The following is a 14301-nucleotide window of genomic DNA, read 5'->3' as shown; positions in this document are numbered from 1 at the left end:
GATTGGGCCGCGCCCGCGAGGCGGTGGTGAAGTGTGCGCGGGCGATTGGCCGTCAGCTCGAGCCGCGCGGGGCCGGGCCGCTCCCCAATGGCCGGTGGCTACGGCTGGGTCGCTCTCTCATTGGCTGGCGACGGCGGCCGGGCGCCGGCTTCGTGTGTGAGGGACGGGGTGCGGGCGGCGGCCTCCTCTCGGCCCGGCTATGGCCCTCGGCTGGCTCGGCCGCGTCTGTCTCCTCCTGCTCTGCCTCTGCGGGGAGGCCGCCGCCGGGTGAGCGCTCCCCTGGGGGCTGCCCTTCCCTCATCCCCCTCCCTTCGTCCCCTCCCTTCATCCCGTAGGCCCGCGGCTCTCCGGCGCCCGGCCCGCTGACGGGGCCTTCCCACTCTCTCTCTCTCCCCCCTCAGGAGGGATTTCTATAAGATCCTAGGGGTGTCCCGCGGCGCTTCCGTGAAGGACATCAAGAAGGCGTACCGCAAACTGGCGCTGCAGCTGCATCCCGACAGGAACCCCGACGACCCGCGGGCCCAGGAGAAGTTCCAGGACTTGGGAGCTGCCTACGAGGTGGGGGAGGAGGGCTGGGGGTGGCACTGAGGGCAGCGTGGTACAGTGCTGTGAGTGAGGCTGGGCCTGGCTGGGAGGCACCCAGCCTGTGACTGTCAGGGCAATGCTGAGCTCCAGAACGGCTGGGATGAGTTCTAGCAAACAGAAATGACTCTCTGTAGAGCACTGTTGTCATCCCTCCTCACCTGTTGAATCTGTATTGAATTTGAGGTGTGGTAGCTAGTAACGAAGCAAAGAGAGGCTGCCAGGCTGTCCTGGGATATCTCTTTGTTTGAGAGCAATAAAGGGCAGCAGTTCACCTACCTGAGGGAGCATGGAGTTTGAGCTATTTGATCTTATTAATAGGTCTTTGAGTGTGAAACGGGCATGCATCAGCTGGAGTGTTGGCACAGGAGCCTGTCCGTGTATGTGTAGAGAGTGGCTGTAAGTTCTGGCTGGTAGGAAATGAAAGGCTGTTGGCTTGCCTTCTAGTAAATGTGGTAAGGGGTGAAAAATCGTTGCTGGAGTCCTGTATGCATAAAGAATGAGGTGCTGGAACAGCTGCTCAGAGAGGTTGTGGATGCCCCATCCCTGGAGGTGTTCAAGGCCAGGTTGGATGGGGCCCTTGGCAGCCTGGTCCAGTATTAAATGGGGAGGTTAGTGGCCCTGCATGTGGCAGGGGGGCTGGAGATTCATGTTGCTTGGCCATTATGAGTTCTGTTATATCTTTGCTGACGCATAGCATCTAAGTAATAACTTATACTTCTAGCATCATATGCTACGTAAATCACATATAAATTACCCAACACTTAAATCAGAGTCTGTCTTTCCTCTTCTGTGGATGGTGGACTGTGTTTCCTTCATGTTCTCTGTCCTTTTGCCTCCCATCTCAGAATCAAAGGGGTTGGAAGGGACCTCTGGATGCCATCTAGTCCAACACACGTACTAAAGCAGGTTCCCTACAGTAGGTCGCACAGGAAGGCATCCAGGTGGGTTTTGTACATCTCCAGAGGAGGAAGGGGACTCCACAACCAATCTGAGCAGCTTGTTCCAGTGCTCTGTCACCCTCAACAGTAAAGGGATTATTCCTTGTGATTGTATGGAACTTCCTGTGTTCCAGTTTTTGCTCGATGCCCCTTGTCCTGTCACTGCACACCACAGAAAAGAGCCTGGCCCCTTCTGTTGCTGCCGCTTTCTTCCTGCTTCCCCTCATGGAGCAGAGGAAGGCTCCAGAGGAAGAGAGTTTTGACCCAACAGAAATGCACAGGAGCAGCTCCACCAGGACCCTGCCCAGGCTGGCACTTTAGGTAGGAGGTTTGTGCTGGCTTTGAGGAGCCAGGCCATAGGACAATCTGGATCCCAGTGTTATCTTCAGGAGGAAAGGGGGTTTCTTCCTGCCCAGTCTGATGCTGTGGTTGAATCTGTGGCTCTAGCAGGGCTCCTGCTGCTGTCCCTGATGCTGCTTCCTTCTTCTGATATGTAAATCTAAAATGAATGAGGAAGTGAGGTGAGAAGCAGCTTGAATGTATTCCTCCTTGCTCAGAAGAACACATTTTTTTTGTGTGTGTGTCTTATAGCTAGAACTCCTTTTAGTTCTGACATAGTCTTAAAAAGTTGGCTTAGCTCTCACAGCGAAGTTGGTGAGTGTAAAGAATTCTTTGGTGGGAGATCTAGCATTTACCATCTCTGACTTGAAGGCTGATGCATTCTGCGTGCTTCAGCTGTGGGCTGAGTAGTTTATGTGAACTGGGGGCTTGTCACACTTGGCAGTGCTTAATGCACAGGGAACATTTCTCTATGTGTCCAGAGTCCCAGTTTATGTCTTAGCCACAGTAGAAGGGTCTTTCCTACAGAGAAATGCTGGGGAAGAAACAGCTGTAGAATCACAAAGCAGTAGAGGACGCAGTGGCACAGGCAGCAAAAGCTCTTTTGAGTGGTGACAGTCTACCTTCCTTTCCCTTACCAAAGTGCTACTGAAATACAGAGCCCAGCTTGTTCAGCATAAAATGTGGAGTTCTGTTGCTAACACAGACAAAACAAATGCAACATGCCCTCCCCTGAACTGCTGTTGTTTTTACCATAAAGCCTCAGGCTCCATGCTGCTACTCAAGATTAGTCTTGCTGACTGCCTAGAGAAAAGTCTTTGGGGGAGGGTGAGGGGGGGTAAAACAAGTGAGGGGGAGAGTAAATTAAACGACTCAGTGTCCTTCACTTAAACAGCCTGATTTGAACCCCTCAGCTTAACAGATGTTTCAGTTTCAGAGGCTCCTTTATATAGCAGCTGTTAATCTCAGGGTGATTTTCACCTTCCAGGGGCTGGAATCTTGTTTTTGGTTTTCAGTTTATCTGCTGAATTGCATTGCTTTTGAAGCAACCTAAAATAAACAAGAACTCTCTTTACAGAATTTAGAGTGCTGTGTTCTTAAACCTCCTGAAGCCTGCTAAGGAAGCAAAGTGAATGGAAAAGCAAATATTTTGTACTCTTTATTCCTTTCTTTCTTGTAATATTGTTAGTAGTCTACTAATGGATTGTGGAACTTATCCCAGTTTTCTCAGATGGGTGTTGTATTGCAAATCCCAGGTGGCAAAGGGAGAACTGAGCTCTTACATTTAGTCCTGGGAAGGTGAAGCTGGTAGTTAGAGTCACTGTTGTGTTTTTCTTCTACCTTTCTTGCTGCTGCCATTTATCATTACCTACAATTTGAGGCTGGCTTTCATCATTAAGCCATCTTCTCCAGCTCTTTCCACTCCTCTCTGAAAGCTAACATGGCATCTTGAGCCTTCCAAAAAATAACCAACAGCAAAGGGAAGGAAGGCAAAATCTGACTGGAAATCTATGGAGTGGTGACCAAAAGCAAAGATAATACCTAGGAATTAAAACTGAAGCTTTATGATCTTGTATGCTGTCTAGTGGGATGTGTTGCTCTGCCTCAGTACTGAGATTGCTCCTGAATTTTGCTGCCCTTAGGAACTGAGTCAGTGATGAAGTTGCTGTGGAATTATTGTACCCAGCAGGTTCATCCTGGGAGGCAAACTTGCCATCATAGCTAATAGTTGTGAAGTATTTGTCAGATAAATGCTTTCCACATGCTTCAAGAGCAGAGGAACCAGGGCCCTGTTTTGTGTTATGTGCTTTTTGTCTTCTCATGGAGGAGCAGTTCCTGCTTTGTAAGAAATGATTTTGAGTTGTTATTCCTTTCTGAGTCTCTCTCAACTCACTCAGAGTGAACTCAATATTTTTTATATCCTCTGTGTTTCATCTGTTGTTTTAATAAATTAATTCTAACTTTTATGGACTTAACCAACGCGTGTTTAACTTCCCAGCACAGCAGGCGAGTTCTAGCCAATGCTTTTGCACTGTAAAGCAATGCTACTTGTCCCCCAGCTAAGAGCTCTGGCAAGGCTTCTCTTGGAGCTTTGTGTAAGCACCCAGGTGCCCTGTGGGTGAACACCCTGTTCTTTTGTGTCCCTTTGCCAGGTGCTGTCAGATGAGGAGAAGAGGAAACAGTATGATGCGTATGGTGAGGAGGGGTTGAAGGATGGGCACCAGAGTTCCCATGGAGACATCTTCTCACAGTAAGGAGGTTTTGCCACTTTGAGTTATTCCACAGAGCTTTAATTCTGTGATCCTTGGGCATGCATTTGATGTGGGTTGATTCAGTGTTAAAGCCTCTCACCTGGTCAGGAGGCAGCGATGCAAAGTGACATGAAGGATATGAAGAAATACGCAGATATTCCACGTGTTGTTCCAGCAGTTTGTCTGGTGTCTGTTGGTCCTTTCTCCAAGAGCAGCGAATGGAAACCAGTGTTGTCTTCTCATATAGCCTGGTTTTCTTAAGCAAAGAAATCTCTTCCAGGCACCCATTGCTCCTGCCTTGGGTAGCTGTCTTCTTGGTCAGAATTCCCTTCCTGAACTAACTGTGTGCTTCTCTCCAGCTTTTTTGGGGACTTTGGATTCATGTTTGGAGGTAACCCTCGCCAACAGGACAGGAACATCCCTCGGGGCAGCGACATCATCGTGGACCTGGAGGTTACACTGGAGGAGGTGTATTCAGGAAACTTTGTAGAAGTACGTTTGCTGGCCTATTGGTCTCTCCAGTGCTACTAAGTTTCAGATAACTGGCCTTGCTGCTGCTTGTTTGAATCTTCAAAAGAATAGAACTAGAATGGATGCTTGTTTACATGGTATCTGGTAGCTGAGGATGTCATGAAGCTATTTGTTAGTAGTTAACTGAAGGAACAATGTGTTTATTTCTTTGCTATCTGGCAAATTGCCTTAACAATGTTTCTTGTGATATTAACTTACGGGCTGTCAGTGCCTAGCTAAGAAAATTGTTTCCTTTAGCTCTTGGTGGTATTTGAGGCCCATTCGTAGACTGAAACACACAGCTTAGTTTTCCCATTTTCAGCCATTCTTGCAACACCACGCTGTGCATTTTTCACTGCTTCTTTATGGCCAAACGAGTCACTGAATCTCTGGATTACATGCTTAAACATACGGTGGCCTTTTAATTTTCTTTAAGCAAGCTGTGTTTCTGGTGCTGACAATCTTTGCTAACTCCAATACTATGCATTAGAGTTTATGTTGCTTGAGTCTGTTACACATGTCTGGATAAATGAGGAACTCAATGTGTATATAACAGTATGTATGTGGTACAGAGAAGTTATCATAAAAGATGTCAGTTAAAGAGATGTACATGGATAGAGAAGGTGGCAAAAGGGATTTTCTGGTAACTGGGCATTTCTTGTGTGATTAGCAAGAGGTGTAAGGTGAAAACAATGCAGAGTGTGGTTTGTTTTGTTTTTTTCTTTCAAGATCATGTGCACAAAAAACCAAATTGCATTCAGATTGAGTGATCAAGAGCTGGGGTGCTGGCCTGTGTGCTGGTGTCAGCTTCTTCCTCTTTGCTGCAGGTTGTCAGAAACAAGCCAGTGGCAAGACAGGCACCTGGCAAACGGAAATGCAATTGCCGGCAGGAGATGAGGACCACACAGCTGGGCCCCGGGCGTTTCCAGATGACTCAAGAAGTTGTTTGTGATGAATGTCCCAATGTCAAGTGAGTTGTGCTCTTCAGTGCTATATGCTGTTAGTTCAAAAACCTGCCACCAGAGGGAGAAGAGCGTCTGTACGACCGGGAAGATGGGGGGAATTTCAGAGCGCTTAACGCAGGCTTCTCATTTCCGAGGAGACAGACTTAATAATTAAAGTGGAAATGGGCAGATCTGTTAGATGAGGAACTTACTCAATTTGTAAATGAGTGAGAAAGGCAGCACTTGGCCTGCAGCTCTAGGTGTAAGCAAGGAGTGTGTGATTTGTGGGGGTGTTCTCATTCTCCAGTAGCAAAGCAGGTGCTACCACCTAATACTGAAAACTGTGCTTCTGTATTCCCCTTTGCAGGCTTGTGAATGAAGAGCGAACACTAGAAGTGGAGATAGAGCCAGGTGTGAGGGATGGTATGGAATATCCCTTCATTGGTGAGGGTATGTATATGGGCAGTGCCCAGCTTGTGGCTTGCTTCTTTGCTTTAATACAAGGCTGGTCTTCATGGCAGTGTGGAAGGGGCTCTGCTCTGCTCTAGGTAAATGATCAGGGCATATTATGTGAAGCTTTTTTTTTTTCCAGAGTGTGCTGCTCAAATCCAGTACCACAGTCTTTGCAAGTCTGGGTAACACTCCTGAGATCCTTTCCCTTTCTTGCTACAGAATACACAAAAAAAAAGAAAAGAAATGAAAAAGCCCTAAATCTTATATTTCAGATGATAACTTGAACAAGAACATTTGTTTCAGACTTCAGTATGTGAAGGAATCCCTCCTGTAGAAGGAGTTTATGTCCTTTAATAAGTAATGGATGGTTATCATTGCTGTGTGGGCAGGTCTTCAGAACAGCAGAGAGGGGTGAATTGGAGGGAATGCTGGAAATCCTAAACTGTTTAGCAAAAGAAATACATGTAAGCAGGGTTTTAGTCACATGAGAAACAAGCAGTTGTTTCTCTCCCTTTGACACATGAGCTGCAAATCCCTATTGTGTTTAATATGCTGCTTGCTTCTTTAGCTGTTTCTGACTGGATAAACAGCTCTTCTTCCTCCACAGGGGAGCCCCACGTGGATGGGGAGCCGGGTGATTTGCGTTTCCGAATAAAAGTTCTCAAGTAAGTGCCTGGCCTTGTTGGACCACTCTTTCAGGTTACTATCAAGGAAGCCTGCAAACAGCTTTCTGGCTAGTGTTGCTTGGCTTGTGTCTAGTTTATTCTTCAGTGCTGGTACAGCCAGGGCTCAGGTGTTCAGGGCAGTTCAGGATGCTCAACCCTGAGGATGCTAGAGAATTCCCTGCTGTTAGGATGATGCAATGATATTCCACTTCTGCTTCCCTTGAATTCTGGCATAGGTTAGCTGCTGCCTGAATCACAGGGGATATCTCCTTTTTCCGTAAACATACTATCTCCCTATTGTCAGAAAATGTACTGGTAAGAAAGGCTGAGTGAGTCACGACTTGACACTCCTTACCACTCACTGCTCTAGAAATAGAAAGGCTATTAGTAGCACTCTTGCACACAGGAAAACAAAGCTAAATTTCATTCGTTCTTGACTTCCTCTCTGATTTCTGTGAAGTTCTCCCAACTCTTTTCACAAATGGATGGGAGAAAGCTGGAGGAAAACTACGATCTCTCATTTCTGCAGGCACCCAGTCTTTGAAAGAAGAGGAGATGACTTGTATACAAACGTGACAATCTCGCTGGTCGAGGCACTTACAGGCTTTGAAATGGATATAACCCACTTGGATGGGCACAAGGTGAGGAAAAGATTTGCTTTCCTGCTCTATGTAAATAAAATTTAGCTGCTGGCCTTTTGTGGCTGCCTTTGTTAGAGGCCTCCAGAACAATTTATCCAGAATCAAAGCAGGCCTGGCACAAGGGGTGCAAGGTGAGGATCAAGGTTCCAGCCCTTCAGAGTAGCTACTGCATGTCTTGTCTTCAGTATCGTGGCAGTAATGCTGCCTGGGTCCCTTGGATATCATTGACTTTGGTGGGGAATCAATATCAGCTGGAGCTTTCCAGTGGGCTGCAGAGGACATCTGAGAGACTGAGATGCATTCACAGAACAAAGGTAGCATTCTCAAATCTCTTTTGTCTCTAGGTTCATGTTGCTCGGGATAAAATTACTAAGCCTGGGGCCAAACTGTGGAAGAAAGGAGAAGGTCTTCCAAACTTTGATAACAATAATATCAAAGGCTCACTAATAATAACGTTTGATGTGGAGTTCCCCAAAGAGCAGTTGACAAGCGAACAGCGAGAAGGTGGGTGTTCTAAAGCTCTGTTATGGCTTAGGGCTGCACAGATATCTCACAGGAGCTGCTAAGAAGTTGGTGTAACTGTAGTGACCAGGAAAGACTTTCATTCCCATTTACCCCTTAAACAGCATAAGATGGTCGGCCAAGTGCCCTGTGAATAACTTCCATTTTCTTTTGAAGCCTGCAAGCTTGGCTGCTGCGTTTGTAGGGAACAGGATTAGGTTAGGATGTGCCACTACTGGGATGTTGCACTTGACACTACTAGCAGTGCTGTGTTCTGTAGCTGGCCATCTGCCTGAACAAAGGGCTAACTGGGCTGAGCCCCTGTCTGATTGGCCTTTCCTGGAATAAGACCACAAGCTGTTTCCTACTTTCTTGGAGTCTGTGAAAACTCTTCTACAGTCAAGGGTGAGCAGTGCTGTACAGCACTGGGTAGGGTTTGTGCATCCCTTCATCTCCCTCTACCATACATGCTTTGTGCATGTGTAGGAAAGAAGTGTGCAGTGAAGACACATACACCTGTTTTGTAGTAGAGATCAGCATCAGTGCCAAAATGGAAGCTCTTGAGTGAAGTGTGTGGAAATCCTCACACTGTCAGGAGGATAAATACTATACTCCTAGCTGGAAATTGATCTCTGCTTTGTCAGCTTTTGCAGTGGGTTCTGCTTCTCTGCTCAAGGCAGCAGAGTAGGTCAAGGAGCCCCATCCTCTGCTGTGGGGCAAAGAAGTTCCTGCACGTACCAGTACAGCTCTCCTGCAGAAAATCCTGCTTCCCAGCTTCTTTCTGCTGGTCAGAAGAAGGTACAATCACCCTGAATGTGCTGTCTTAGTTGATTCTGGCAGCTGTCCTGCTAGAGGGAAGCAAACGTGTAGCTTTCCTGAGCTCCTCAAGTGCGTAGAGGGCAGCCAAGCCCTGGGTGGTCTCTTCTCAGCACTTCCTGCTGTGTTGATGCTGCTGTGTGAGCTACTAATTGGAGATACAGCTCCAGGGTGACCAGTCATCTGCAAGCTTATTCTCTTGCAGCCTTTCTACAGCTATTCAGGCTGGAATGTCTTTGTATTAGTTCAAGGCCTTTTGCTTCCACACTGCGCTGCTCTTCTCAAAGCTGCATATGGCAGCAGCACCTCTCAGATGGAACTGAGATTTTCCAATCTGCTGCTCTCAGCAGTTTGAGAAAAAATTGTGGGCTAGAAGCAATGGCAGAGTCCTGTGTGATTGTCAGAACTGCTGGCTAGCCTGCCCAGGAGGGTGGTACACACATGAGCATGTTCAAGCACAGGGCCTTTGGGTGTTTTTAGCTTCTGCAGAAGCAATCCCATCCTTCCTAGGGAAAGGTGACTGGGTAAGCAGTCAGATGCATTCTTGTGTGCTAGAATATCTCCAAACATGTAGGGATTTAAGGAGTTTTATGAGGGAATGGCTCTGTTCGTGCTGTGTGGCAGCACAGTGCGTGCACTCAGAGGAAGACTGCAGGCCTTGGCATTCAAAACATCCCTTTCTCTTATTGTTGGCACTGTTCCTAATTTCTTATCTCATAGCCATATGGATGGCTCCTGGTACAGTTGGAAGACACTGAGAACACAACCCTGATGCTCTAGAGTCAGAGAAACATCAGGCTCTTCTCTGTCTGGGTGGTATCAGGGAATTTATTGCTTGGTGATCAGTAGTGACCTCTCTTGTCTGTAATCCATTGCTGCTGGGGTTTGTTTGTTCTCCATGTTTTAGTGCTCAGCAAGCAGGAGCAGGCAGTAAAGTGCCCAAGTTGTGCTGTGACCTGTCACCAGCTCGTGGTGTCAGGAGGAACTTCAAGCTGGTTCCAGTAAATATCTGAGAGCACATTAGAACCAAATACCAGGATTCCTGGCTGTGAAAACCAAGCCCCCAACGCTGGGGATAAATGCTAAAATTTCCTGTGAGCCAATGAGGTTATCCTTCAGGCCAGCACACAGCTGCTTAAGTGCTAGCCAGCAGGAAACAAGGTACAACAGTAGTAGTAATGCCATGCTGTTCAGGGTTATTGGAGCTCACCTTTCTTCAGTGACGTCCTTCCTTTTGAAAGGCTGCATTGCCAAAAGACACATCTACTGACACATCAGCCAGGAAGTGGCTGTGAACTGGAAGTAGGAGGCTCTTTCCAGGACTGTTTTCCAGTATTTTGATGGGGCTAAAGGCACAGTAGTTCCTGTAGACAGAACTGTGTAAGAGTAGGCATGCAGGGCAAAGGTTGCAGGGAGACACATCATCTCTTAGGCTAGTTTTTGTGAATGACTTGCATGTTAGGGGTTCTCTTCTATATGAGTGAGTTGATTTTAATAACTGGTTGTGCTTCTCCCTGCGTACGTGCCTTGCTTAAAGCTGATAACCACTGAGGTGTTTTTCTAGGCAGCCTAATCTGATCTGTTCTACAAATGTCAGCATCCAGCCCAGGACTTTTCACCAGGACTCTGGCCTCAATCCAGCAGGCTGATCTGAGGCAGGACAAATCCTGTCTTCTGTCATGTTGAGCTGCAAGCCAGCTGCCAGTTCTTGCTGTTGTGAAGCTGATACTGTTTTGGGGATATCCACTGGCAGAATTTGGTTGGGTTTAAAGCAACTTAGTGGGGTTCTATTGTTGCTGGGTTGTTTTGTGGTTTGTTTGTTTGTTTTTGCTGTTCTTTAAATTTGTAAGTTACCCAGGATGTGAGGAGTTTAACCTCACAATCTCAGGTCCTGCCAGCCCCTGTCCATCATGATCCTTCTAGGTGCTGATCAGAGCAGGGCTGTGCCATCAGGGCTGGGAGTCCTGGCTGATGTCAAAGAGGGAGTTCCCTCTGATTTTACCTCTGGAAAAAGTGCACAGCATACATTCTTGGCAACCTGCTTCCTCTGTGCAGATTTGACCCTTAAGTAGCAGTAAAGACCTGCTAGTCTTCCTCTGGCCATGCTAAGCCCAATAGAATAGATTAGCTATTATGGTTACAGTGCTGACTCACCTTCCTGTTCTCTTATCTGGCTCTGGTAAAACTTGAGTGCTGACAGGACATCAGGTCATCAATTCTTTAAAATGTTTTTTATGAATGGCTTTTCAGGAGCGGTGAGGATGGCACTTTGTTCAAGGCTGAATCCAACCCAGTGATGCTCCTTTAGACCCCTTTGTAACACAGTGGCTTTCAAACCTATAAATGCAGGCTTTCAGCAGGGCGCTATCAAGTCTGTAGATGCAAGTAAGAGAAACAAGCTTACTCTCTGGGGGTTGCTTCTAGCAGTCAGCAGTATTCCCAGGCACTACTTATGAGTGTGAAAACCTCCCTTGTGTAGTTATTCTTGTGAAGTTCTGTAGCTGACAAGTTCAGGAGGAACCAAACGTAGCCTTCCCAAACTCAGTGCTAGAGGATTTTTGTAGGGCATTAAAGGGAGCTGAGTAGATGAGCTAAGCTACTGGAATTCAACTCTGGAAATGCTCATAAAGCTGTTTCTTGATGCAGCTGTACTTAAGATGACAAATGTGTTCTCAACTTCAATAGCAAAGCAGCTCTAGGAGTCAGCTGTGCAGATAGTTACAGCTGTGAGGATCTCGAGCTGGTCTCTGAGCTTGTAGTGAAAGAGATTCTTCTCCCTGGAGGAATTGGCTTATGGTTTGGTCCTATTTGGTCTTATTTCTGCTGGTGGGAATGCTGAAGAAGCAGGAGTAAAGCTGCTGTGCCTCTGAGCCTGGGGGAGATTCTCTTTGTTGTTGTTTAAATGATGCTTGTGGTGTCAGTGTGTTTCTGTCATTCAGAAATGTGTGCTCGAGCTCAAGGCTGGTGCCACAGGGCCTGTGTGTCCCATCTGTAAATGCAATAAGCAGCACCTGCAGAGTCCTCCTTCTGTTTGTGCTGCATGGTAATGCTTTTGTTTCTCTTGCAGGTCTCAAACAGCTGTTGAAACAAGGCTCTGTGCAGAAGGTGTACAACGGATTGCAGGGATATTGATGTTGGTGGGGGTGAAAAAGGACTTTAATCACAAGTCAGCTCTGTTTGCAGTTCTTCCTCCTGCCCACTGTAGAATGGAAAACAGGGAGGGTGGGGTGATTGTTAAGGTATATATAATTTCTTTTTGTTTTTTTTGTAAATGGTGGAATAGTTCAGATGAGTTGAGGGAGGGGGGGAAGTCTCATCTTTCAGGACACAATGGGTGCTGCTTATCGTGTTCCATGTCCTGGAATAACAAAAATTCCTTGTGCAGATGGAAAGGGGGGAAAAGAAGTTTTAAATTCCACACAGATTGGAATTCCTGGTTTTTAAATATATTTTGATGTGACTTTTCTCGACCATCTCAGCATATTTTCGTAGCTTCTCCTCTTTTGTCCTCCATGTTGGTCTCTGGGTTTTTTGTTTTTGTTTTTTTAAGTTTGATTTAAATTCCAGATCTTCTTCCCCTCTGAGTCCAGAGTGTGGCACTGCTTCAGAGTGAGTGCTGCTTGGGCAGGCATGCAGGTGCTGTTGGGGGTGGGCTGGCAGGAGGGCCTTTGCAGGACATGTTAGGCCCATGTGTGGCTGGGAAAGCAGGGGAAGGAGTTCCTGAAAGCTCCTGTCCCAAAAGTCAATGCTCAGTTTGAATTCAGAGTTGCAGCAGCTCAGCAGGGACTCCTTGGACTTTCAGCATGAAATTTTGGGGAAAATAATGGGAGTGGCTCCTCGTGGTCTTCATTCTTTCTAACCCCTGAGTGTAACCAACAGCTTGTCTGCTAAAGTTTACTTCCCTCCTGCACTCTGTCCTCCGTGAGGACGGGGAAAGTAACAGTGCAGAAATAAAGACGTTTGAGTTGGAATGGCAAAACCTCCCTGCTCATGTATTTCAGCAGCCCTTGCTCTGCTACAGCTGCAAGTCGTTGGACTCGTGATCATCTTGCTGCAAGCTGCCACGAAGGGTGAAACTACTGCTAACACCAGCAAAAGCTCTGCAGCTGCTTTAATTGAACTGAGGGCCCAGCAGCTCATCAGGGAGGGACCTGTGCTGCTCTGGTGTCTGCCGTGAAGGCGCTGCTCCTTTAAGCACCCTTGTCAGAAATGCTCATCTCTGCATGTTATTTGCAAGAACTTTGGGAGTGGTAACTAAGAAAGTTCCCAGAGGTGCCTGCGTCACTCAGCCTCGTGCTGCTTTGCTGTGGCAGGGATGCAGGCAGCGAGAGAGATGAGTCAGTTGTTGGTGTAGGATGCTGCTCTGCATCTTCATCCCGTGCTCCTGAGGGCTGTGAAATGGGGTGGCTGCTGCTGCTGCTTGATTCCTCGTTCTCTGAGCTGGGAAATAGATGAGATCTGCTTCTGAACAGGGAAATGCTTTCTGGGGAGCAACAGCAGGAGACTGGAAGTCTCTCTTTGGCTTTTGTTGCTAAGGATTTTCCTTTGTTTTCAAGTTAAAGCAGCACGGGTCTGAACTGGGTGAGGTGGAGAGCCGTGGCATTGTGCTGCCATGGTCCAGCTGTGTCCCACCCAGCAGCAGCAGGAGCTGACGCAGTGAAAGCAGCAGCACTGGGGAGGTTTCCTGCTGGATCCTTTGTATATTTGCTTTGGCAGAACAAAGTGGGGAATTAGGGAACCCAGGGTGCAAAACCCTCAGTCTCAACACTAGTCTTCCTCTAAGTCCTCATTAATGCTTGGTGTTAATCCTGGCTGAGACTGCTACCTAGAGCATCAGCCTGTTTGACCTGCTGTTTCCAGGTCCCTGTAGGCAGCTCTGTGCCCTGCCTCTCCCCTTGGCTCTGATTAAGAAACCTTAGATTCCAAAGGCAGGCACACCTGTTAGGGCTGCACTGGTTCTTGTCTCAGTGTGTGCTACGAGGGTCTATTTGCTGACAGCTGCACGGCCTGCCTTTCTTCCTACCCCAACCAACATGGCCTGTGCTGCTGGTACAAAGATAAAGCTAAAAACTAGAGCCAGGTCTCAACTTCTGTGCACGAGATTTTGGCTGTGGTGAAACCCTTCCTACCCCCACGCCCAGCAGCAGGCAGTGCATTTATTCTGAGCGCAGCTCCTTCTTCCCACCGCTGCTTTTTCTTTCCATGCTAATTCTTTTCCTTCCTGTAGGATGTTTTTCCCTTTCCATTGTGGATCAGTGTTGCTCTGAGAGGCCGGTGCTGTGCCGAGCGGCAACGATAGCTGCCAAGCCACAATATTTGCCAGTGTGAGAGCAAAGCACAAGTCAGCAGAGAACGGCTGCATTGTTTGTGGTGCAGGTAATTCACTGAGACGTGATCCAAGAAGAGAAAGAGAAAAAGCCTCAAATCCTACCAGGCTTCCTTCCACCTTCTTTTCCCTGCTGCGTAGTGTGCAGTTGGGATTTGCTGCTGTCCCTGCCTTCAGACGAGCTCCAGGGTTTCCGTGCTGTCTTTCCAGGAAGCTGTGTGCTTTAGTGCTTGCTAGGCTATTGTTCAAATGTTCCACTTTGGGTTTTGCTCTGTTGGCAGCAGGAAAGTCCAGCACCTTTAAGGATCACAGAAGTTGTATCTGCCCCCTG

General features: G+C 47.4%; 1 protein-coding gene across 1 annotated transcript; it reads left to right on the top strand.

The window, feature by feature from the left end:
* Nucleotides 1-159: 159 nt before the first annotated feature.
* DNAJB11 (DnaJ heat shock protein family (Hsp40) member B11) lies at nucleotides 160-12125 on the top strand. The gene is made up of 10 exons (XM_042821059.1): nucleotides 160-267; nucleotides 402-558; nucleotides 4016-4113; nucleotides 4474-4606; nucleotides 5452-5594; nucleotides 5936-6018; nucleotides 6629-6686; nucleotides 7216-7327; nucleotides 7672-7831; nucleotides 11712-12125. Exons 1-10 carry the CDS (start codon nucleotides 200-202, stop codon nucleotides 11774-11776), a joined length of 1077 nt encoding a protein of 358 aa, XP_042676993.1. The 5' UTR covers nucleotides 160-199; the 3' UTR covers nucleotides 11777-12125.
* Nucleotides 12126-14301: the final 2176 nt, after the last annotated feature.

This window comes from Centrocercus urophasianus, unplaced genomic scaffold, assembly GCF_019232065.1.
Source record: "Centrocercus urophasianus isolate 14NV4802_14NV808 unplaced genomic scaffold, USGS_Curo_1.0 seq_19, whole genome shotgun sequence".
In the NCBI taxonomy this organism is placed as follows: domain Eukaryota; kingdom Metazoa; phylum Chordata; class Aves; order Galliformes; family Phasianidae; genus Centrocercus; species Centrocercus urophasianus.
This window is presented reverse-complemented; position numbering and strand designations above follow the sequence as displayed.

Bases quoted from the DNA above. Each gene is read 5' to 3' on its own strand.
- DNAJB11 (XM_042821059.1), top strand. From the start codon at position 200: ATGGCCCTCGGCTGGCTCGGCCGCGTCTGTCTCCTCCTGCTCTGCCTC. The intron at 559-4,015 runs GTGGGGGAGGAG...TCCCTTTGCCAG, and splicing joins ACTTGGGAGCTGCCTACGAG to GTGCTGTCAGATGAGGAGAA. The intron at 5,595-5,935 runs GTGAGTTGTGCT...TCCCCTTTGCAG, and splicing joins GATGAATGTCCCAATGTCAA to GCTTGTGAATGAAGAGCGAA.